General features: G+C 46.9%; 3 protein-coding genes across 3 annotated transcripts; all 3 read left to right on the top strand.

Annotated features, from left to right (window-relative positions):
• Nucleotides 1-2,316: 2,316 nt before the first annotated feature.
• On the top strand, nucleotides 2,317-5,173 carry LOC132206329 (zona pellucida sperm-binding protein 3-like). The gene is made up of 9 exons (XM_059639990.1): nucleotides 2,317-2,736; nucleotides 3,584-3,699; nucleotides 3,783-3,886; nucleotides 3,978-4,155; nucleotides 4,239-4,365; nucleotides 4,451-4,539; nucleotides 4,646-4,767; nucleotides 4,841-4,975; nucleotides 5,052-5,173. Exons 1-9 carry the CDS (start codon nucleotides 2,317-2,319, stop codon nucleotides 5,171-5,173), a joined length of 1,413 nt encoding a protein of 470 aa, XP_059495973.1.
• A 6,260-nt stretch (nucleotides 5,174-11,433) lies between these two features.
• Nucleotides 11,434-14,262, top strand: LOC132206328 (zona pellucida sperm-binding protein 3-like). The gene is made up of 9 exons (XM_059639989.1): nucleotides 11,434-11,856; nucleotides 12,697-12,812; nucleotides 12,894-12,997; nucleotides 13,083-13,260; nucleotides 13,344-13,470; nucleotides 13,555-13,643; nucleotides 13,734-13,855; nucleotides 13,930-14,064; nucleotides 14,141-14,262. Exons 1-9 carry the CDS (start codon nucleotides 11,434-11,436, stop codon nucleotides 14,260-14,262), a joined length of 1,416 nt encoding a protein of 471 aa, XP_059495972.1.
• Nucleotides 14,263-16,035: 1,773 nt separating this feature from the next.
• Nucleotides 16,036-23,348, top strand: LOC132206327 (zona pellucida sperm-binding protein 3-like). Its single transcript, XM_059639988.1, has 13 exons — nucleotides 16,036-16,087; nucleotides 17,234-17,361; nucleotides 17,846-17,869; nucleotides 18,033-18,130; nucleotides 18,418-18,501; nucleotides 20,696-20,927; nucleotides 21,764-21,879; nucleotides 21,957-22,060; nucleotides 22,152-22,329; nucleotides 22,413-22,539; nucleotides 22,625-22,713; nucleotides 22,819-23,150; nucleotides 23,227-23,348. Exons 1-13 carry the CDS (start codon nucleotides 16,036-16,038, stop codon nucleotides 23,346-23,348), a joined length of 1,686 nt encoding a protein of 561 aa, XP_059495971.1.
• Nucleotides 23,349-24,220: the final 872 nt, after the last annotated feature.

Raw genomic sequence — 24,220 nt, 5'->3', positions numbered from 1 at the left:
ATGTTTGTCCTATTGATGAACACAATATGTTCATATCCTTGGCCACTATTGAAGAATTGTTCAGAGGAAGGGTCTCTCTACCCGAAACAGTAACTATGATTTCTCTCCACAGATGCTGCCAGCTCTGGTGAACTTTTCCAGAAATTTCCGTTTTTTTTTCTGATTCACTGCATCTGTGGCTCTGTCAGTTTTTAACTGAAAAATTGCTATTGACTTTGCTCTTTCACAGACTCACAGAGTCATGGAGTTATACAGCATGGAAGCAGGAGTAGGGAACCCTGGATGAAAAAGGCTGTTACCAGAACAAAGAAGGTGGGATTGATCAGGTACAGGCAACTGGGATCAAGGGAAGCCATGGAGGGAGAGAGGGGTTACAGGATTTAACTGAAGAAGGAAATCAGGATGTCTCAAGAGGGGCATGAGTCAGCTTTGACTGAAAATGTCAGGGCGAATCCAAATAGATTCTTTCCGTATGTTAAAGCCATAAAAATAACTGGAGAGAGAAATGGAACTCTGAAAGGCCAGAGTGGACATGCATGTGTGCAACTGCAGGAGATGAATGAGGTTCTCAATGAATAGTTTGCCTCTTTGTGAACTGTGAATAATGACATGAAGACATGGCAACTTTGGGAAGTTAGTGGTGATATCTTGGTGACAGTCCATGTCACAGTGGAGGAGGTGTTGGAAGTATTGGAAGTGCTGAGAAGAGAAACATGGGAATAATACACTTGTAAGCGTAACATGTGTGATAGGCATGTTACTTGAGAAGATTCTGAGGGATAAGATATGCATGCATATGAAAAGACAGGTTTTGATTAGGAGTTGTCAGCATGTCTTCGTGCATTAGAGATGATGCCTCACAAATTTGTCAGAGTTCTTTGATGAAGTGTTCAGGAAGTTTGATGGGAGGGCAGGAGTCATTTTCCATATGGATTTCAGTAAGGCCTTTGATAAGTTTCCATGATGCATTTTGGAAAGTGAGATCAAGGTGGGAATTTCAGGATGAACAGTAGGGCTGTAAGGAATGTAGTGGAACAGAGGGATATTGGAGTTCAGATGCACAATTCTCTGAATGCAGAGTGACGGGTAGACAGGGCAGTGAAGATGGCGTTTGGCACGCTGGGATTCGCCAATGAGGGCAATGAGCATCTTAGGTGGGAAGTTGTGTTGCAGATATGCAGGACCTATTTGGAGTGTCAGCATGGCAAAGTGTGGATGAACACAGCAGGCCAGGCAGCTTCAGAGGAGCTGGAAAGTTGACGTTTCAGGTTGGGACCCAACTTCAGAAATGGGAGAGGGGAAAGGGAGGTCAGAAGTTAATACAGAGGAGGGGTGGTGCTGGGGAAGATAGGTGGGATGGTGGTAGGTGAGTGCAGGGAGGGCTGATGGGGATTAGTCAGTGCGGTGGGAGGCGCAGATAAATGGGAGAGAACTTAGGACAGGATGTATCAGGCCAAGGAGGCCTGAGATGAGATGAGGACCGGGAGGGAAGCTTTGAAAACTGGTAAAATCCACCTTTAGGCCATTGGGCGTCAGCTCCTGAGGCAGGACATGAGGTGCTTCTCCTCCAGTTTGTTGGAAGTTGTTTGTTGCAAGTCAAGTGCAGATGTTTTGCAAAACAGGCTCTGTATCTCTGCTTGGAGTATTGTGTTCAGTTTTGTTCACCTTGTTACAGGAGCAATCCGATTAAATTGGAAAAGGTGAAACTGTTACCCTGAGATAGAGGTAGAGGTTGGACAAGCTCAGGCTAATTTCTTTACAGCATAGGAGACTGAGAGGGGATATCCTCGAAGTGTATAAGCTCATGAGAGTCTTGAAAAGACATGGCAACCTGGTCACCCTGAGGGTGGTGCGCACACGTAGTAAGGGGCCAACAGAAGTGCTTGAGGGGCTACATTAACAACATTTAATAGGCCTTGGGACAAATACATGGATGGGAAAGGTTTAGAAGGATAGGGGCAAGGTGCGAGGAAATGAAATTAGCACAATGGACATTTTGATCAGCATGCACTGTTCTGGGCCAAAGAACATCTCTCTGTGCCTGAACACTCTCTGACTCTACTGTACTCAGGGCGCCATCACCAGAAGAACTTGTGGAGCTGAATGCAGTCAGGTGACAGCATGGCAACTCTCAGCCATTCCTATTGGTCCAAATGAAATGGGCCCTTCTGGTAAGAAGCCAATGGATTTAGACTTTGGTGGAATTTGCTGAGATTGGGGCTGGATCATTGGTTCATTGTTGCTGCTTCTGGTCTGATTGGTGTCAGGTGAGTGCAGGTTGTGTGTATAAAAGGAGCTGGGTGGGGGCTGGAGGGGATGGTTGTGGTGTTTGTGATCATGGGGGATTTTGTAGTGATGGGTTTGTTCTCTGTGTTGTTATTTGGAGCTGTTTGTTGCTCTGAAACCTGGCAGCCGTTTCTGAGCCCGAGGTATCCATGGAGAAGAGTGAGAGCCACCCCTGTACCTGAGAGAGTCCCTCCTCATGGGGGTCCCATTGGTTCCAGTTTCAGAATGTCTGAGGGTGGGAGTGTGTCCCCACTGCAGACTGTGATGGTGCAGTGTGGAGAGCAGAAGCTGCAGGTCAGGGCCCAGTTGGATTTATTTGGAACCAGGCACCTAATTAATGCTGCTGACCTGACCCTGGGGACAGCAGGCTGTCAGCCAACCAGGGTCTACCCTGAGAACCACACTGTCCTCTTTGACTATGGCCTGCATGAGTGTGGCAGCAGATTGCAGGTAATGGGAGTCCTTCATACTTGCTGGAAGCTTGGTCTAAAGTGATCCTTACTGTAATGCTGACTCCAATTCTGTGTTTATCGGGGTCTACTTTCTCTTGTTCTCAAACTGAGATTGTCTCTTCTGGATTAGTCTGTGGCTGAAGGGGTTCTAAGTCCCAAGCCCCTCTGTTGTCCCCATGGCCTGTAGACTATTTCTGGTTCTCCTGAACTTGACCAGCTCTGTTTTGAGGCTTGTTTCTCCTTAGTCAGCTCCTCTGATCCCTGTCCTGTGGGGGTGTCACTCCTCCTAAACAAGAGTTTTCAGAGTTGCCTTGCTCTTGAAAGACTCCAAATTCCCACTTTCCTTGCCTTTGGAATAACTGGGCTTGAGATAAGTGTTCTATTTCTCTATTAGATTATTTCCTGTTCTGTTTTCTGAAACTAATTTTATTGAGGTCACTTTGGTTTTGTCTTGTATTCCTGATATACTCAAATATTGGAGGATTGATGACTGAGGAAACCAAAATGTGCCTGCAGTGCCTGAGAATCAGGATTATGTTCCTGTTCCTTCAGTGATTCTACTGTCTTTTTCTACAAAACCCATCCATCTGTTTCAACAAAAGTGTATTTCCAGTGTAAGTGTTCTGTCTGATCTATTGATGCACTAGCTTGTCAAATTGGTCCAAAATGATTAACCCCTGAGCATGATGTATTGCCAATAAACTGGTCTCACTCTTTCTGTGAGCCAACAGGAGGCTGGCACTGAGCCTGCCAAGCTCCCTGAGGAATTGTGGAAATAGGATGTTATGTTGCATAGAACCTTCATTTCAAATTGGTTCCCCATTCCTTCATCTGCTGTCTTTCAGATGACTGGAGACTTCCTGATCTACGCCACCCACCTGACCCACATACCAAACTATCCTGGGTCTGTCATTGTGAGAACCAATGGAGCTGTCATTCCCATTGTGTGTCGTTATTTGAGGTGAGAATCTTTACTGGATTATAAACATTATTTGCAGCTGTCACCTGACACTAGCCTAAAATGGCTGCACTGTCTCTCCCCAGGACGGGCAATGTGAGCAGTGACCCCATCAAGCCCACCTGGATCCCATTCAGCTCCACCAGGTCTGGAGAAGGGCATCTGTCATTCTCCCTGCGTCTAATGAATGGTATGTGAGGGCTGGCTGGAGAGGGATCTCCTGGTGTCACTCACTGGGAGCTGCACCTACTATCTGTAACCCTTGTCCTCTTGTACTTCAGGTGACTGGCTTACAGAGCGCACTTCCACTGTCTACTCCCTGGGAGACCTCATTCACATTGAGGCATCTGTTTCAATGGACAACCACATGCCCCTGAAGCTGTACATTGACCGTTGTGTAGCTACACTGAGCCCAGACAAGGACTCCAGCCCCGGATACAGCATCATTGACTACAATGGGTAAGCAGATCTCTGCTTTCTCCAGCTGCTCCCATCTTAATGGCTTCACTCCATTCACTTCATGGTCCTTTGTTCACCTGCAGTTGCCTCATGGACAGCAAAGCTGAGGACTCCTTTTCAACCTTTGTGTTGCTGAGAGACCAGCGGGAGCCGGACAAGCTCAGGTTTGACCTGGATGCCTTCCGCTTCTATGGAGATGAACTCTCCTTGGTAAGAGGAAACTGCTGACTTAGCTTCTCCCCACTGGGTGGGAGTGACTAAACACTGACTGACTTGTGCTGAATGTGTCCCTCAGATTTTCATCACTTGTCACCTGAAAGTTGCTGCAGTAGATCAGGCAAATTCCAGGAACAAAGCTTGTACTTTCCAGAAGCTGCACCAGATGTGAGCATGTTTTTTTCTTCCTCCCCTTCCCCCACCTCAGTCCCTTCGTGATGTTGTTGGGAGAGGTGATGCTCCATGTGGTTGATGGGCTGTTTCTGTTGTTTAGCTGGACCCCACTGGAGGAATCGACCAGTGACATTTGTGCCTGTTGTCATGTGGGGAACTGTGATAGCACAGGGGAGATCATCTTCTCCTCCAGAGGAAGGAGAGACCTTGGAGCTGAAGCTGGTAGGTCACTGACTCATGAGACTCTGGGGCTTTTCACGCTTTCCCTGAACCTGACTACTGTTCTCTCCTGCAGAGAGTGAAGGTGGATTGAAGTGGGAGGGTGAGGCCTCGCTTGGCCCCCTGCTCATTCTGGATCCTGAGCTGACCAGCCTGGCGACTGAGCCCCTGACTGAGGTTGAGCAAAGGATGCAGGAGATGTCTCCAGGCGGTGAGTTGTCTGACTGCTAGTTTGCCTCTTTGTCCCAGTTTCCCTCAGTAACCATTGGTTTCTCCTTGCTGTGTAGGTGTGCAGTCTGAGCTGGTTGTGATGCTGTCCCTGACTGTGACAGCTGTCTCCCTGATCTCTGCTTCGTTGATGGCCTTGTTCCTGTACAGGAAGCACCAGCGAACTCTAATCAACTATTGATGGAATAGTCCAATAAAGCAGTGACTCCTTGTCTCTTGTTTCTTGTGTCTAGTTTGTCTCTGCATCATCATGAGTCGCTACCCCTGGGGTTATGCTATGAACCCCCAGAAAACCTTCTGAATCTATTTTTATTGAATGTACTGTTTAGGCTTCACTGCTTGCAGTGACCACAGGGTCTTGTTGGCAACACAAAATGGGACTTCCACGCCTGAGATCGCTGTTCAGACCATTTCCCTCTATAATAGGAACACTGGTGTGAACTGTCCTGGGTTTGCTCCCATTACATCTGGTCCTTTGTGAATAAGGATGCCTGGGTGTTCAGAGTAAGAAACATGGACCAGACTGACCCTCCATGCTCTATCTGTGCCTCTTTACCTGGCTGCTGGGCATGGGTGGCATGGAGGCTTAGTGGTTTACATGGCAGCAATGCCACACTAGGAACCAGAGTTCAAATTGCTGTGGGGTGGTTGCACACTCACCCTGTGACTGGGTTTAGTGCTCAGGTGTTTTCCTCCAGCCCAAAGGTGCGCCAGTCCTGGTGAATTTTCCGTGGGGAAAGTGTACCAGAGTACAGGGATGTATATGCACTCTGGGTCAGAGACGGCGTGGGACGTAGGGTTAAAGGGTGTTGGGCTGTTCTTTGGAATGTTTGGGGTAGCAGTGTGGACTAAAGGGGACAATTGGGCTGCTTACATACTGGTGAGAATTCTAAGGGGTAAATCAAACTGGTGCATGACACACATTGCTCTGGCTCTATCTTGTTAATATTAAAAAAAAAATCGCAGTTCAATATCCGCCTTCTCTTCTAAATGCTTGTTTTTTTCTCTCTGCTGGGCTTTCTCCTGGGAGTTTTGGTCTGATATCAGATAGTCCTGACTCAAGCATCTACTCTGCAAATCGCATCTGAATGTGAGTGCAGGATGGGGGCCCTGTTTTGGAAAGTAGAGGCCTGAAGATGCCTTCAGGCCCTCGTTAACAACTGGGGCCTGAAGGTGAACAATAATCAAGTGTCATCCCTTCTGCTCCAAAAACTATACCCAGTTGCTGATGACCTAATTATAAAGATGGCCACAACACACATTTGAGAGTTACTGCCCAAGCACCTTTGTAAGCTTTAGCTGTTTAAAAACTCCATTACTGTGGTGGTGTGTTTCTCTATAATGTGTTCTCCTCCTGTAATATCTTCACACAAATGTTCTAAGATGTTCAGTGCCCTGGAGCGTTTCAGTAATCCTGTTTTGATTTACATCAAGCTGGGCACCGACCATTGTCAAACAATTTTTAAAATAATTTCCTCATGGATGAGGGTGGCACAGGCTAGGTGCGTGTTTATTGTCCAGAGGGCAGCTGTAGTCCAGGCAAGGATGGCAGTTTCCTTCTGTAAAGGATGTTGGTGAACGAGATGGGTTTTCTTCCCAACAATTGGTAACAGACTCTGTCATTATTGGACAGGCTAATCACTGATATTTTCAATGAATTTGCATTCCAGCATCTGCTGTGGTGGGATTTGACTCCAGCTCCTCAGAAAATCACCTGTTGTGTCTCTGGTTTAACTATAATACCACAAGGCCATCGTAATTACCCACGGCATTCAATCACAGGCAGAGAAAGAACAATATTGTTGAGCTTGGAGCTTGTCCTCTGACAGTGTTATTCAATCATTTCAGTCTGGAGGAAAACGAAAGGGTGTTCTGTGCTTCTGAGCACTTCGTTTTGGGTGTGTGGAAGTATTACTGTGTTCATCCTTTCTCTGAGAAGCCACTGGGGCTAACTTTCTATGATCTCGCACCATGCTTCAGTCCCTCTTTGTGGGCAAGCACTGTTGGAGCTACGTTATGTTGGGTAAAAAGTTAAATTCATCACCATTCCGCTCACATATTTGCTTGTAAATTAAATATACTCCAGGCACTGTGTTCAAAGAAGCACAGGTGAATGTTGGCTGGCATTCTGATCACTCATTTTCCCTCAGTGAGCACCTCTGTGGGATCTTGCTGTGCCCAGCATTCCTGCTGCTTCTCCCTACATTACCACAGATGCCACACTTCAAATTTCACCCCATTCAGGTTGGAGATGTGCTCACTGAGCGAACAGGTTTGGATGCAAACGTTTCATCACCCTGCTCGGTAACGTCGTCAGTGCACCTCTGGGGAAGCGATGGTGTTCTGTCCTACTAGTTAATTCTGTGTCTCAGCTTGCTGGAATGGTTGGGATTCCCTCCGGTTCTGTTTCTCAGTGGTTTGTACATTGGGACAGTTCAATCACTGAGGAACAGAACTGGAAGCTATACCAGCCATTCCAGCAAACAGAGACATATAAATAACAAGTGGGACAGAACACCATCGCTTCCCAAGAGGCACACTGATGATGTTATCTACCAGGGCGATGAAATGTTTGCACCCAAAGCCAACGGCTCGGCCAGCATGTCTACAACCTCATTCACAACCCCAACTACCAATCTCCTCAAACTTTTCACCCCAGTGTCTGCGAATCGCTTTCAGCACGTTCTTAACTTGAAAAGAGACACGATCAGAATGCATTTACTTTAAGGTGGTTTGGACAGTAACCAGTCCTTCACCACCCCTGAAAGGCTCACAGTAAGCTTGGCTCTTTGTTACATTGTTGGCTTGACATTGGCCGGGCAGCTGTTGTTCTGGGTAGACGAGGAAGCTTCAGGAAGAATGTAGACAGAAAGCAATGTCTTTTCATGGAATCAGATGGCACCAGTAACCAGCCACTGAGGACTTGGGATTGAGAGCAGGGTTGGCACTCAGTGCGTCAGCTCATCTCATCTATTGGCACGGACCCTGGCATTGCCTTATGCATGTGGATATCTCACCTGATTCCTTTTGCCTTGCTGCTTCCAATGACTCTTTCAAAGTTTGACGCTTTCAAATCTGTTTTTACTGCGATCCTGCGACTGCACCAATCTGAAAGTAAACAGGGCCGAATGGTACATGTTGTATACATTGCCCTGCCTACCACCCTCAGATTGTGGTCAGGGCACTTCATTGCTACGAGCCTCTCGTCGTGACCAACCCGGCTGGTGGGCAAGTAAAGTGACCAATGAGTCTCAACCAGAAGAGGCCATTTTTTTCGAAAAAACAAGGTCTCATTTAGTGAGTGACAGTGATCACAAACCACCTAATTTACCAAGTTGCTCCCACAATGATGAGGAAATCTAGGTTAAGATCTCTAACCTCTTTGGGTTCCAAGATCCTCAAGACATGATTGGATAAAACTCTTCCTAGAGTTAAACCGTTCAAAATTATTACTTCATACAGCATCTCCATCAAACCTTACCCTATTTTGAATGGACCATTAAATTAACCGTGACCCCACATTCCCCCAAGTCTCCGATTTTACAACTTCATGGCATCCTGGAGGTTTTGTAATTCTCCCTGAATTCATTCTCTTCAGACTTGGCAGATTGGTGGGTCTTTGACTTGAGGGCTATTGGCCTCGATCCTATTCTAAAGCTCTACATCAGCAGACTGCTGGAAATGCTGGTGTTTTGAGCTGAGGTTGAAACTCGTGCTACCCCAGGGGCGTTACTCTATCACCTTAGCTGGAGAACTCTTCATCTCCTGAATTTCTTTTGCAGCTGAACTCTTTCCTGATAACTAAGGTAGTTGCCCCATAACATCATCTCAGGAGCGTTCATCTCGTGGAATTTTCATCATGGACTCCTCTGGTGAAGCCGCTATTTTCTTTTACAATGTGTAGGATTCTGGGTTTTTGGACCAGGTAATCTCTTCACAATCATGTTCTGTGCCTTCATCTTTATTTAGTTGCGGTTCCTATGGAAACATGTGCAGGTCACTTTCAATCAGTGTGAACTAATCTTCACACTTACCCACTCCCCCAACCCCGATACATCTGTACTGAAGTAAGTTCGCTCTCTATGTTTACTAGTAGCTTGTTCTGAACATCGTAATTTGCCCTCAATGTTTGTCCTATTGATGAACACAATATGTTCATATCCTTGGCCACTATTGAAGAATTGTTCAGAGGAAGGGTCTCTCTACCCGAAACAGTAACTATGATTTCTCTCCACAGATGCTGCCAGCTCTGGTGAACTTTTCCAGAAATTTCCGTTTTTGTTTCTGATTCACTGCATCTGTGGCTCTGTCAGTTTTTAACTGAAAAATTGCTATTGACTTTGCTCTTTCACAGACTCACAGAGTCATGGAGTTATACAGCATGGAAGCAGGAGTAGGGAACCCTGGATGAAAAAGGCTGTTACCAGAACAAAGAAGGTGGGATTGATCAGGTACAGGCAACTGGGATCAAGGGAAGCCATGGAGGGAGAGAGGGGTTACAGGATTTAACTGAAGAAGGAAATCAGGATGTCTCAAGAGGGGCATGAGTCAGCTTTGACTGAAAATGTCAGGGCGAATCCAAATAGATTCTTTCCGTATGTTAAAGCCATAAAAATAACTGGAGAGAGAAATGGAACTCTGAAAGGCCAGAGTGGACATGCATGTGTGCAACTGCAGGAGATGAATGAGGTTCTCAATGAATAGTTTGCCTCTTTGTGAACTGTGAATAATGACATGAAGACATGGCAACTTTGGGAAGTTAGTGGTGATATCTTGGTGACAGTCCATGTCACAGTGGAGGAGGTGTTGGAAGTATTGGAAGTGCTGAGAAGAGAAACCTGGGAATAATACACTTGTAAGCGTAACATGTGTGATAGGCAAGTTACTTGAGAAGATTCTGAGGGATAAGATATGCATGCATATGAAAAGACAGGGTTTGATTAGGAGTAGTCAGCATGTCTTCGTGCATTAGAGATGATGCCTCACAAATTTGTCAGAGTTCTTTGATGAAGTGTTCAGGAAGTTTGATGGGAGGGCAGGAGTCATTTTCCATATGGATTTCAGTAAGGCCTTTGATAAGTTTCCATGATGCATTTTGGAAAGTGAGATCAAGGTGGGAATTTCAGGATGAACAGTAGGGCTGTAAGGAATGTAGTGGAACAGAGGGATATTGGAGTTCAGATGCACAATTCTCTGAATGCAGAGTGACGGGTAGACAGGGCAGTGAAGATGGCGTTTGGCACGCTGGGATTCGCCAATGAGGGCAATGAGCATCTAAGGTGGGAAGTTGTGTTGCAGATATGCAGGACCTATTTGGAGTGTCAGCATGGCAAAGTGTGGATGAACACAGCAGGCCAGGCAGCTTCAGTGGAGCTGGAAAGTTGACGTTTCAGGTTGGGACCCTTCTTCAGAAATGGGAGAGGGGAAAGGGAGGTCAGAAGTTAATACAGAGGAGGGGTGGTGCTGGGGAAGATAGGTGGGATGGTGGTAGGTGAGTGCAGGGAGGGCTGATAGGGATTAGTCAGTGCGGTGGGAGGCGCAGATAAATGGGAGAGAACTTAGGACAGGATGTATCAGGCCAAGGAGGCCTGAGATGAGATGAGGACCGGGAGGGAAGCTTTGAAAACTGGTAAAATCCACCTTTAGGCCATTGGGCGTCAGCTCCTGAGGCAGGACATGAGGTGCTTCTCCTCCAGTTTGTGGGAAGTTGTTTGTTGCAAGTCAAGTGCAGATGTTTTGCAAAACAGGCTCTGTATCTCTGCTTGGAGTATTGTGTTCAGTTTTGTTCACCTTGTTACAGGAGCAATCCGATTAAATTGGAAAAGGTGAAACTGTTGCCCTGAGATAGAGGGAGAGGTTGGACAAGCTCAGGCGAATTTCTTTACAGCATAGGAGACTGAGAGGGGATATCCTCGAAGTGTATAAGCTCATGAGAGTCTTGAAAAGACATGGCAACCTGGTCACCCTGAGGGTGGTGTGCACACATAGTAAGGGGCCAACAGAACTGCTTGAGGGGCTACATTAACAACATTTAATAGGCATTGGGACAAATACATGGATGGGAAAGGTTTAGATGGATAGGGGCAAGGTGCGAGGAAATGAAATTAGCACAATGGACATTTTGATCAGAATGCACCATTCTGGGCCAAAGAACATCTCTCTGTGCCTGAACACTCTATGACTCGATTGTGCTCAGGGGGCCATCACCATGAGGACTTGTGCAGCAGAATGCAGTCAGGTGACAGCATGGCAACTCCCAGCCATTCCTATTGGTCCAAATGAAATGGGCCCTTCTGGTAAGAAGCCAATGGATTTAGACTTTGGTGGAATTTGCTGAGATTGGGGCTGGATCATTGGTTCATTGTTGCTGCTTCTGGTCTGATTGGTGTCAGGTGAGTGCAGGTTGTGTGTATAAAAGGAGCTGGGTGGGGGCTGGAGGGGATGTTTGAGGTGTTTGCCATCATGGGGGATTTTGTAGTGAAGGGTTTGTGTCCTGTGCTGGTGTTAGTTGGAGCTGTTTGTTGCTCTGAAACTTGGCAACAGTTTCTGAGCCAGAGGATTCCATGGAGAAGAGTGAGAGCCACCCCTGTACCTGAGGGAGTCCCTCCTCATGGGGGTCCCATTGGTTCCAGTTTCAGAATGTCTGAGGGTGGGAGTGTGTCCCCACTGCAGACTGTGATGGTGCAGTGTGGAGAGCAGAAGCTGCAGGTCAGGGCCCAGTTGGATTTATTTGGAACCAGGCACCTAATTAATGCTGCTGACCTGACCCTGGGGACAGCAGGCTGTCAGCCAACCAGGGTCTACCCTGAGAACCACACTGTCCTCTTTGACTATGGCCTGCATGAGTGTGGCAGCAGATTGCAGGTAATGGGAGTCCTTCATAGTTGCTGGAAGCTTTAACTGTGGTGTTTCTTGCTGTGATGCTAGCTGCAGTGCTGTTGGTATAGGGTCTAATTTCTCTTGGTCTCAAACTGAGATTCTCTCTCTTAGATTAAGACAGGTTTGGGAACCACAGAACCATTTAAACCTGTGTCCTCATGGCCTGTAAGTTATTTCTGGTTCTCCTGAACTTCATCAGCTCTATGTTTTGAGGCTTGTTTTCTCTTTAGTCACTCCTCTAAACCCCATCCTGTGTGGATCATACTCTTTAACAAAAGGTTAAGAGGGGCCTTGCTCTTGAATGTCTCCAAATTCCCACTTTCATTGCCTTTGGAATAACTTGGCTCCTGGGATAAGTGTTCTGTTTCTCTATTATTAGATTATCCCCTGTTCTGTTTTGAGTATGTTGCTGATTAGTTTGGTCTTATCCTTGTGATAGACTCAAATATTGGAGCTTTGCTGATATCTGAGGAAACCAGAATGTGTCTGAGAGAATCACAACCATGTTCTAGTTCCTTCAATGTTTCTTTTCCCCACAAAACCCATCTATCTGCTTCAACAAATGTGTATTTCCAATGTAAATGCATTCCCTATCTGATCATTGCTGATCTATTGCAAGATGCACGACCTAGTCCAATTGGTCCAAAATGACTAACCCCTGAGCTATGATTTATTGCCCCTAAAACTGGTCTCACTGCTTGTGTGCAAACAAGCAGCTGGCACCTGCCAAGCTCCTGAAGGACATCATCCCATTCCCACAATTCCTTATGTTGCATAGCACCTTCAATTCCAATTGTTTCCATTCTTTAATCTGCTGTCTTTCAGATGACTGGAGACTTCCTGATCTATACCACCCATCTGACCCACATCCCAAACTATCCTGGGTCTGTCATTGTGAGAACCAATGGAGCTGTCATTCCCATTGTGTGTCGTTATTTGAGGTGAGCCTTTGCTAGATTGTCAACATCATCTGTAGCTGTCACCTGACACTAGACTAAAATGGCTGCACTGTCTCTCCCCAGGACGGGCAACGTGAGCAGTGACCCCATCAAGCCCACCTGGATCCCATTCAGCTCCACCAGGTCTGGAGAAGGGCATCTGTCATTCTCCCTGCGTCTAATGAATGGTATGTGAGGGCTGGCTGGGGAGGGATCTCCTGGTGTCACTCAGTAGGTGCAACTCACACTAACCCTTGTCCTCTTGCATGTCAGGTGACTGGCTTACAGAGCGCACTTCCACTGTCTACTCCCTGGGAGACCTCATTCACATTGAGGCATCTGTTTCAATGGACAACCACATGCCCCTGAAGCTGTACATTGACCGCTGTGTAGCTACACTGAGCCCAGACAAGGACTCCAGCCCCAGATACAGCATCATTGACTACAATGGGTAAGGAGCTCTCTGCTTTCTCCAGCTGCTCCCATCTCAATGACTTCACTCCATTCACTTCATGGCCCTTTGTTCACCTGTAGTTGCCTCGTGGACAGCAAAGCTGAGGACTCCTTTTCAACCTTTGTGTTGCCGAGAGACCAGCGGGAGCCGGACAAGCTCAGGTTTGACCTGGATGCCTTCCGCTTCTATGGAGATGAACAATCCTTGGTAAGAGGAAGCTGCTGAGTGGCTTCTCCCCACTGGGTGGGAGTGACTAAACACTGACTGACTTGTGCTGAATGTGTCCCTCAGATGTTCATCACCTGTCACCTGAAAGTTGTTGCGGTGGATCAGGGAGATTCCAGGAACAAAGCTTGTACTTTCCAGAAGCTGCACAAGATGTGAGTGTTTTTCCCACTTGCTGCCCCTTAGTGATGTTGTTGGGGAGAGGTGATGCTCCATGTGGTTGATGGGCTTTTTGTCTTGTTTAGCTGGAGCCCACTGGAGGAATCAACCAGTGACATTTGTGCCTGTTGCCATGTGGGGAACTGTGGTAGCACAAGGGAGATCATCTTCTCCTCCAGAGGAAGGAGAGACCTTGGACCTGAAGCTGGTAAGTCACTGACTCATGAGACTCTGGGGCTTTTCACGCTTTCCCTGACCATGACCGTACTGTTCTTCCTGCAGAGAGTGAAGGTGGATTGAAGTGGGAGGGTGAGGCCTCGCTTGGCCCCCTGCTCATTCTGGATCCTGAGCTGACCAGCCTGGCAACTGAGCCCCTGACTGAGGATGAGCAAAGGATGCAGGAGATGTCTCCAGGCGGTGAGTTGCCTGACTGCTAGTTTGCCTCTTTGTCCCAGTTTCCCTCAGTAACCATTGGTTTCTCCTTGCTGTGTAGGTGTGCAGTCTGAGCTGGTTGTGATGCTGTCCCTGACAGTGACAGCTGTCTCCCTGATCTCTGCTTCGTTGATGGCCTTGTTCCTGTACAGGAAGCACCAGCAAACTCTACTCAACTATTGATGGAATAGTCCAATAAAGCAGTGACTCCTTGTCTCTTGTTTCTTGTGTCTAGTTTGTCTCTGCATCATCATGAGTCGATACCCCTGGGGTTATGCTATGAACCCCCCAGAAAACCTTCTCAATCCATTTGTATTGAATGTACTGTTGAGGCTTCACTGCTTGCAGTGACCACAGGGTCTTGTTGGCAACACAAAATGGGACTTCCACGCCTGAGATCACTGTTCAGACCATTTCCCTCTATAATAGGAACACTGGTGTGAACTGTCCTGGGTTTGCTCCCATTACATCTGGTCCTTTGTGAATAAGGATGCCTGGGTCTTCAGAGTAAGAAACATGGATCAGACTGACCCTCCATGCTGTATCTGTGCCTCTTTACCTGGCTACTGGGCATGGGTGGCATGGAGGCTTAGTGGTTTACACTGCTGCAATGCCACACCAGGAACCAGAGTTCAATCTGCCTGCTGGTGGTTGCACACTCACCCTGTGACTGGGTTTAGTGCTCAGGTGTTTTCCCCTAGCCCAAAGGTGCGCCAGTCCTGGTGAATTTTCCGTGGGGAAAGTGCACCAGAGTACAGGGATGTATATGCACTCTGGGTCAGAGATGGGGGGACGTAGGGTTAAAGGGTGTTGGGCTGTTCTTTGGAATGTTTGGGGTAGCAGTGTGGACTAAAGGGGACATTTGGGCTGCTTACATACTGGTGAGAATTCTAAGGGGTAAATCAAACTGGTGCATGACACACATTGCTCTGGCTCTATCTTGTTAATATTCAAAAAAAAAATCTCGGTTCAATATCCGCCTTCTCTTCTAAATGCTTGTTTTTTCTCTCCACTGGGCTTTCTCCTGGGAGTTTTGGTCTGATATCAGATAGTCCTGACTCAAGCATCTACTCTGCAAATCGCATCTGAATGTGAGAGCAGGATGGGGGCCCTGTTTTGGAAAGTAGAGGCCTGAAGATGCCTTCAGGCCCTCGTTAACAACTGGGGCCTGAAGGTGAACAATAATCAAGTGTCATCCCTTCTGCTCCAAAAACTACACCCAGTTGCTGATGACCTAATTATAAAGATGGCCACAACTCACATTTGACAGTTACTGCCAAGCACCTTTGTAAGCTTTAGCTGTTTAAAAACTCCATTACTGTGGTGGTGTGTTTCTCTATAATGTGTTCTCCTACTGTAATATCTTCACACAAATGTTCTAAGATGTTCAGTGCCCTGGAGCGTTTCAGTAATCCTGTTTTGATGTACGTCAAGCAGGGCGCCAACCATTGTCAAACAATTTTTAAAATAATTTCCTCACGGATGAGGGTGGCACAGGCTAGGTGCGTGTTTATTGGCCAGAGGCCAGCTGTAGTCCAGGCAAGGATGGCAGTTTCCTTCTGTAAAGGATGTTGGTGAACGAGATGGGTTTTCTTCCCAACAATTGGTAACAGACTCTGTCATTATTGGACAGGCTAATCACTGATATTTTCAATGAATTTGCATTCCAGCATCTGCTGTGGTGGGATTTGACTCCAGCTCCTCAGAAAATCACCTGTTGTGTCTCTGGTTTAACTATAATACCACAAGGCCATCGTAATTACCCACGGCATTCAATCACAGGCAGAGAAAGAACAATATTGTTGAGCTTGGAGCTTGTCCTCTGACAGTGTTATTCAATCATTTCAGTCTGGAGGAAAACGAAAAGGTGTTCCTAGTTTTGGGTGTGTGGAAGTATTGCTGTGTTCGTCCTTTCTCTGAGAAGTCACTGGGGCTAACTTTCTATGACCTCGCACCATGCTTCAGTACCTCTTTGTGGGCGAGCACTGTTGGAGCTACGTTATGTTGGGTAAAAAGTTAAATTCATCACCATTCCGCTCACATATTTGCTTGTCAATTAAATATACTCCAGGCACTGTGTTCAAAGAAGCACAGGTGAATGTTTGCTGGCATTCTGATCACACATTTTCCCTCAGTGAGCACCTCTGTGGGATCTTGCTGTGCCCAGCTTTCCTGCTGCTTCTCCCTACATTACCACAGATGCCACACTTCAAATTTCACCCCATTCAGGTTGGAGATGTGCTCACTGAGCTAACAGGTTTGGATGCAAACGTTTCATCACCCTGCTCGGTAACGTCGTCAGTGCACCTCTGGGGAAGCGATGGTGTTCTGTCCTACTAGTTAATTCTGTGTCTCAGCTTGCTGGAATGGTTGGGATTCCCTCCGGTTCTGTTTCTCAGTGGTTTGTATATTGGGACAGTTCAATCACTGAGGAACAGAACTGGAAGCTATACCAGCCATTCCAGCAAACAGAGACATATAAATAACAAGTGGGACAGAACACCATCGCTTCCCAAGAGGCACACTGATGATATTATCTACCAGGGCGATGAAATGTTTGCACCCAAAGCCAACGGCTCGGCCAGCATGTCTACAACCTCATTCACAACCCCAACTACCAATCTCCTCAAACTTTTCACCCCAGTGTCTGCGAATCGCTTTCAGCACGTTCTTAACTTGAAAAGAGACACGATCAGAATGCATTTGCTTTAAGGTGGTTTGGACAGTAACCAGCCCTTCACCACCCCTTAAAGGCTCACAGTAAGCTTGGCTCTTTGTTCCATTGTTGGCTTGACATTGGCCGGGCAGCTGTTGTTCTGGGCAGATGAGGAAGCTTCAGGAAGAATGTAGACAGAAAGCAATGTCTTTTCATGGAATCAGATGGCACCAGTAACCAGCCACTGAGGACTTGGGATTGAGAGCAGGGTTGGCACTCAGTGCGTCAGCTCATCTCATCTATTGGCACGGACCCTGGCATTGCCTTATGCATGTGGATATCTCACCTGATTCCTTTTGCCTTGCTGCTTCCAATGACTCTTTCAAAGTTTGACGCTTTCAAATCTGTTTTTACTGCGATCCTGCGACTGCACCAATCTGAAAGTAAACAGGGCCGAATGGTACATGTTGTATACATTGCCCTGCCTACCACCCTCAGATTGTGGTCAGGGCACTTCATTGCTACGAGCCTCTCTTCGTGACCAACCCGGCTGGTGGGCAAGTAAAGTGACCAATGAGTCTCAACCAGAAGCGGCCATTTTTTTCGAAAAAACAAGGTCTCATTTAGTGAGTGACAGTGATCACAAACCACCTAATTTACCAAGTTGCTCCCACAATGATGAGGAAATCTAGGTTAAGATCTCTAACCTCTTTGGGTTCCAAGATCCTCAAGACATGATTGGATAAAACTCTTCCTAGAGTTAAACCGTTCAAAATTATTACTTCATACAGCATCTCCATCAAACCTTACCCTATTTTGCACGGACCATTAAATTAACCGTGACCCCACATTCCCCCAAGTCTCCGATTTTACAACTTCATGGCATCCTGGAGGTTTTGCAATTCTCCCTGAATTCATTCTCTTCAGACTTGGCAGATTGGTGGGTCTTTGACTTGAGGGCTCTTGTCTTGATCATATTCTAAAGCTCTACATCAGCAGACTACTTGAAATGCTGGTGTTTTGAGCTGAGGTTGAAACTCGTGCTACCCCAGGGGCGTTACTCTATCACCTTAGCTGGAGAACTCTTCATCTCCTGAATTTCTTTTGCAGCTGAACTCTTTCCTGATAACTAAGGTATTTGCCCCATAACATCATCTCAGGAACGTTCATCTCGTGGAATTTTCATCACGGATTCCACTGGTGAAGCCGATATTTTCTCTCACAATGTGTAGGATTCTGGGTTTTTGGACCAGGTAATCTCTTCACAAGCATGTTCTGTGTCTTCATCTTTATTTAGTTGCGGTTCCTATGGAAACATGTGCAGGTCACTTTCAATCAGTGTGAACTAATCTTTACACTTACCCACTCTCCCAACCCCGATACATCTGTCCTGAGGTAAGTCCGCTCTCTATGTTAACTAGTAGCTTGTTCTGAACGTCTTAATTTACCCTCAATGTTTGTCCTATTGATGAACACAATATGTTCATATCCTTGGTCACTGTTGAAGAATTGTTCAGAGGAAGGGTCTCTCTACCCGAAACAGTAACTGTGATTTCTCTCCACAGATGCTGCCAGCTCTGGTGTGCTTTTCCAGAAATTTCTGTTTTTGTTTCTGATTCACTGCATCTGTGGCTCTGTCAGTTTTTAACTGAAAAATTGCTATTGACTTTGCTCTTTCACAGACTGTCAGAGTCATGGAGTTATACAGCATGGAAGCAGGAGTCGGGAACCCTGGATGAAAAAGGCTGTTACCAGAAAAAAAGAAGGTGGGATTGATCAGGTAAAGGCAACTGGGATCAAGAGAAGCCATGGAGGTAGAGAGGGGTTACAGGATTTAACTGAAGAAGGAAATCAGGATGGCTCAAGAGGGGCATGAGTCAGCTCTGACTGGAAATGTCAGGGCGAATCCAAATAGATTCTTTCCGTATGTTAAAGCCATAAAAATAACTGGAGAGAGAATAGGAACTCTGAATGGCTAGAGTGGACATGCATGTGTGGAACTGCAGGAGATGAATGAGGTTCTCAATGAATAGTTTGCCTCTTTGTGAACTGTGAATAATGACATGAAGACATGGCAACTTTGGGGAGTTAGTGGTGATATCTTGGTGACAGTTCATGTCACAGTGGAGGAGGTGTTGCAAGTATTGGAAGTGCTGAGAAGAGAAATCTGGGAATAATACACTTGTAAGCATAACATGTGTGGCAGGCAAGTTACTTGAGAAGATTCTGAGGGATAAGATATGCATGCATATGAAAAGACAGGGCTTGATTAGGATTAGTCAGCGTGGCTTCGAGCATTAGAGATGATGCCTCACAAATTTGTCAGAGTTCTTTGATGAAGTGTTCAGGAAGTTTGATGGGAGTGCAGGAGACATTTTCCGTATGGATTTCAGTAATGCCTTTGATAAGTTTCCATGATGCATTTTGGAAAGTGAGATCAAGGTGGGAATTTTAGGATGAACAGTCGGGCTGTAAGGAATGTAGTGGAACAGAGGGATATTGGAGCTCAGATGCACAATTCTCTGAACGCAGAGTGACTGGTAGACAGGGCAGTGAAGATGGCGTTTGGCATGCTGGGATTCGCCAATGAGGGCATTGAGCATCGAAGGTGGGAAGTTGTGTTGCAGATATGCAGGACCTATTTGGAGTGTCAGCATGGCAAAGTGTGGATGAACACAGCAGGCCAGGCAGCTTCAGAGGAGCTGGAAAGTTGACGTTTCAGGTTGGGACCCTTCTTCAGAACTGGGAGAGGAGAAAGGGAGGTCAGAAGTTAATACAGAGGAGGGGTGGTGCTGGGGACGATAGGTGTGATTGTGGTAGGTGAGTGCAGGGAGGGCTGATGGGGATTAATCAGTTCGGTGGGAGGCGCAGATAAGTGGGAGAGAACTTAGGACAGGATGTATCAGGCCAAGGAGGCCTGAGATGAGATGAGGACCGGGAGGGAAGCTTTGAAACCTGGTAAAATCCACCTTTAGGCCATTGGGCTGTCAGCTCCTGAGGCAGGACATGAGGTGCTTCTCCTCCAGTTTGTGGGAAGTTGTTTGTTGCAAGTCAAGTGCAGATGTTTTGCAAAACAGGCTCTGTATCTCTGCTTGGAGTATTGTGTTCAGTTTTGTTCACCTTGTTACTGGAACAATCCGATTAAATTGGAAAAGGTGAAACTGTTACCCTGAGATAGGGGTCGAGGTTGGACAAGTTCGGGCTAATTTCTTTAGAGCATAGGTGATTGAGAGGGGATATTCTCGAAGTGTATAAGCTCATGAGAGTCTTGAAAAGACATTGGGACCTGGTCACCCTGAGGGTGGTGTGCACACATAGTAAGGGGCCAACAGAAGTGCTTGAGGAGCTACATTATCAACATTTAATAGGCTTTGGGACAAATACATGGATGGGAAAGGTTTAGAAGGATAGGGTCCTGGTGCGAGGAAATGATTTTAGCACGGATAGGCATTTTGGTCAGCGTGCATCATTCCAGGCCAAAGGACCTGTCTCAAAGCCAGAAGACTCTGTGACTCTATTGTACTCAGGGGGCCATCTCCATGAGAACTTGTGCAGCAGAATGCAGTCAGGTGACAGCATGGCAACTCCCCACCATTCCTATTGGTCCAAATGAAATGGGCCCTCCTGGTAAGAAACCAATGGATTTAGACATTGGTGGAAATTACACAGTTTTGGGCTGAATCATTTGTTCAATGTTGCTGCTTCTGGTCTGATTGGTGTCAGGTGAGTGCAGGTTGTGTGTATAAAAGGAGCTGGGTGGGGGCTGGAGGGGATGTTTGAGGTGTTTGTGATCATGGGGGATTTTGTAGTGATGGGTTTGTTCCCTGTGTTGTTATTTGGAGCTGTTTGTTGCTCTGAAACCTGGCAGCCATTTCTGAACCTGAGGTATCCATGGAGAGGAGTGAGAGCCACCCCTGTACCTGAGAGAGTTTCTCCTCACGGGGGTCCCATTGGTTCCAGTTTCAGAATGTCTGAGGGTGGGAGTGTGTCCCCACTGCAGACTGTGATGGTGCAGTGTGGAGAGCAGAAGCTGCAGGTCAGGGCCCAGTTGGATTTATTTGGAACCAGGCACCTAATTAATGCTGCTGACCTGACCCTGGGGACAGAAGGCTGTCAGCCAACCAGGATCTACCCTGAGAACCACACTGTCCTCTTTGACTATGGCCTGCATGAGTGTGGCAGCAGATTGCAGGTAATGGGAGTCCTTCATAGTTGCTGGAAGCTTGGTCTAAAGTGATCCTTACTGTAATGCTGACTCCAATTCTGTGGTTATCGGGGTCTACTTTCTCTTGTTCTCAAACTGAGATTGTCTCTTCTGGATTAGTCTGTGGCTTAAGGGGTTCTGAGTCCCAAGCCCCTCTGTTGTCCCCATGGCTTGTAGACTATTTCTGGTTCTCCTGAACTTGACCAGCTCTGTTTTGAGGCTTGTTTCTCCTTAGTCAGCTCCTCTGATCCCTGTCCTGTGGGGGTGTCACTCCTCCTAAACAAGAGTTTTCAGAGTTGCCTTGCTCTTGAAAGACTCCAAATTCCCACTTTCCTCACCTTTGGAATAACTGGGCTTGAGATAAGTGTTCTATTTCTCTATTAGATTATTTCCTGTTCTGTTTTCTGAAACTAATTTTATTGAGGTCACTTTGGTTTGGTCTTGTATTCCTGATATACTCAAATATTGGAGGATTGATGACTGAGGAAACCAAAATGTGCCTGAGAATCAGGATTATGTTCCTGTTCCTTCAGTGATTCTACTGTCTTTTTCTACAAAACCCATCCATCTGTTTCAACAAAAGTGTATTTCCAGTAAGCGTTCTGTCTGATCTATTGATGCACTACCTTGTCAAATTGGTCCAAAATGATTAACCCCTGAGCATGATGTATTGCCAATAAACTGGTCTCACTCTTTCTGTGAGCCAACAGGAGGCTGGCACTGAGCCTGCCAAGCTCCCTGAGGAATTGTGGAAATAGGATGTTATGTTGCATAGAACCTTCATTTCAAATTGGTTCCCCATTCCTTCATCTGCTGTCTTTCAGATGACTGGAGACTTCCTGATCTACACCACCCACCTGACCCACATTCCAAACTATCCTGGATCTGTCATTGTGAGAACCAATGGAGCTGTCATTCCCATTGTGTGTCGTTATTTGAGGTGAGCCTTTGCTAGATTGTCAACATCTGTAGCTGTCACCTGACACTAGCCTAAAATGGCTGCACTGTCTCCCCCAGGACGGGCAATGTGAGCAGTGACCCCATCAAGCCCACCTGGATCCCATTCAGCTCCACCAGGTCTGGAGAAGGGCATCTGTCATTCTCCCTGCGTCTAATGAATGGTATGTGAGGGCTGGCTGGAGAGGGATCTCCTGGTGTCACTCACTGGGAGCTGCACCTACTATCTGTAACCCTTGTCCTCTTGTACTTCAGGTGACTGGCTTACAGAGCGCACTTCCACTCTCTACTCCCTGGGAGACCTCATTCACATTGAGGCATCTGTTTCAATGGACAACCACATGCCCCTGAAGCTGTACATTGACCGTTGTGTAGCTACACTGAGCCCAGACAAGGACTCCAGCCCCGGATACAGCATCATTGACTACAATGGGTAAGGAGATCTCTGCTTTCTCCAGCTGCTCCCATCTTAATGGCTTCACTCCATTCACTTCATGGTCCTTTGTTCACCTGCAGTTGCCTCATGGACAGCAAAGCTGAGGACTCCTTTTCAACCTTTGTGTTGCTGAGAGACCAGCGGGAGCCGGACAAGCTCAGGTTTGACCTGGATGCCTTCCGCTTCTATGGAGACGAACTCTCCTTGGTAAGAGGAAACTGCTGACTTAGCTTCTCCCCACTGGGTGGGAGTGACTAAACACTGACTGACTTGTGCTGAATGTGTCCCTCAGATTTTCATCACTTGTCACCTGAAAGTTGCTGCAGTAGATCAGGGAAATTCCAGGAACAAAGCTTGTACTTTCCAGAAGCTGCACCAGATGTGAGCATGTTTTTTCTTCCTCCCCTTCCCCCACCTCAGTCCCTTCGTGATGTTGTTGGGAGAGGTGGTGATCCATGTGGTTGATGGGCTGTTTCTGTTGTTTAGCTGGACCCCACTGGAGCAATCGACCAGTGACATTTGTGCCTGTTGTCATGTGGGGAACTGTGGTAGCACAGGGGAGATCATCTTCTCCTCCAGAGGAAGGAGAGACCTTGGACCTGAAGCTGGTAGGTCACTGACCCCTGAGATGATGGGGCTATACAACCTTTCCCTGAACCTGACTGTACTGTTCTCTCCTGCAGAGAGTGAAGCTGGATTGAAGTGGGAGGGTGAGGCCTCGCTTGGCCCCCTGCTCATTGTGGATCCTGAGCTGACCAGCCTGGCGACTGAGCCCCTGACTGAGGTTGAGCAAAGGATGCAGGAGATGTCTCCAGGCGGTGAGTTGCCTGACTGCTAGTTTCCCTCTTTGTCCCAGTTTCCATCAGTAACCATTGGTTTCTCCTTGCTGTGTAGGTGTGCAGTCTGAGCTGGTTGTGATGCTGTCCCTGACAGTGACAGCTGTCTCCCTGATCTCTGCTTTGTTGATGGCCTTGATCCTATACAGGAAGCACCAGCCAGCTCCACTCAACTATTGATGGAATAGTCCAATAAAGCAGTGACTCCTTGTCTCTTGTTTCTAACCTCTAGTTTGCCCCTGCATCCTCACATCATTTTGATATTTTTGGGGTTGCATTATGAACCCTGAAGAAACCATTCTGAATGCATTTTGCTGCTTGCAGTGACTTCAGGGTCTTGTCGGCAACACTAAATGGGAAGTCCACTTCTGAGCTCATTAACACCTTTCCCTGTATAATAGGAACACTGGTGTAAACTATCCTGAGTTTGCTCCAATTACATCATGGGGTTTTCTGGACAAGGACACCTGGGTGTTCAGGGTGAGTCTGTTGATCAGACTGACTGTCCATGCTCTATCCCTGCCTCTTTACCCAGCAGCTGGGCATGAGTGGCATGAAGCAACAGGGGTTAGCACTGCTGTGTCTCAACACCAGGAGCCTGATCTCAGTTTGCCCTCTGGTGACTGTCTCTTGGTGGTTCCACATTATCCCTGTGTCTGGGTTTACGTGGAGTGCTCAATGTTCTAAGCTGATCTCCTCTCTAAAATGTTCCTGTTCATATACCCATCCAGATGCCTTTTAAATGTTGTAATTGTACCAGGCTCCACCACTTCCTCTGGCTGCTCGTTCCATATACACACATCACCCTCTGTTTTTCTAAATTGTCCCCTTAGGTCAACTTTAAATCTTTCCCCTCTCACCTTAAGCCTATGCCCATCTAGTTTTGGACTCTCTACCCCAGGGCCAAGTCCTTGGTTAGTCACCCTATCCATGCCCTTCATGACCTTTTATAAACCTCTGTAAGGTCACCCCTCAGCCTCTTGATGCTCTGGCAAAAGCATCCCCAGCATCTCCCTATACTAGAAACCCCCTCCAATTCTGGCTACGTCCTT

The sequence above is a fragment of the Stegostoma tigrinum genome, chromosome 35 (assembly GCF_030684315.1).
Source record: "Stegostoma tigrinum isolate sSteTig4 chromosome 35, sSteTig4.hap1, whole genome shotgun sequence".
In the NCBI taxonomy this organism is placed as follows: domain Eukaryota; kingdom Metazoa; phylum Chordata; class Chondrichthyes; order Orectolobiformes; family Stegostomatidae; genus Stegostoma; species Stegostoma tigrinum.
The sequence above is the reverse complement of the archived record's forward strand: the minus strand, read 5'-3'. Positions and strand labels throughout refer to the sequence as shown.

Excerpts from the sequence above, each read along its gene's own strand:
- LOC132206329 (XM_059639990.1), top strand. The coding sequence starts at position 2,317 with ATGGTTGTGGTGTTTGTGATCATGGGGGATTTTGTAGTGATGGGTTTG. Across the intron at positions 3,887-3,977 it reads CTCCCTGCGTCTAATGAATG|GTGACTGGCTTACAGAGCGC; the intron begins GTATGTGAGGGC and ends CTTGTACTTCAG. Across the intron at positions 4,156-4,238 it reads AGCATCATTGACTACAATGG|TTGCCTCATGGACAGCAAAG; the intron begins GTAAGCAGATCT and ends GTTCACCTGCAG.
- LOC132206328 (XM_059639989.1), top strand. The coding sequence starts at position 11,434 with ATGTTTGAGGTGTTTGCCATCATGGGGGATTTTGTAGTGAAGGGTTTG. Across the intron at positions 11,857-12,696 it reads AGTGTGGCAGCAGATTGCAG|ATGACTGGAGACTTCCTGAT; the intron begins GTAATGGGAGTC and ends GCTGTCTTTCAG. Across the intron at positions 13,856-13,929 it reads AGACCTTGGACCTGAAGCTG|AGAGTGAAGGTGGATTGAAG; the intron begins GTAAGTCACTGA and ends TTCTTCCTGCAG.
- LOC132206327 (XM_059639988.1), top strand. The coding sequence starts at position 16,036 with ATGCTTCAGTACCTCTTTGTGGGCGAGCACTGTTGGAGCTACGTTATG. Across the intron at positions 21,880-21,956 it reads ATTGTGTGTCGTTATTTGAG|GACGGGCAATGTGAGCAGTG; the intron begins GTGAGCCTTTGC and ends TGTCTCCCCCAG. Across the intron at positions 22,061-22,151 it reads CTCCCTGCGTCTAATGAATG|GTGACTGGCTTACAGAGCGC; the intron begins GTATGTGAGGGC and ends CTTGTACTTCAG.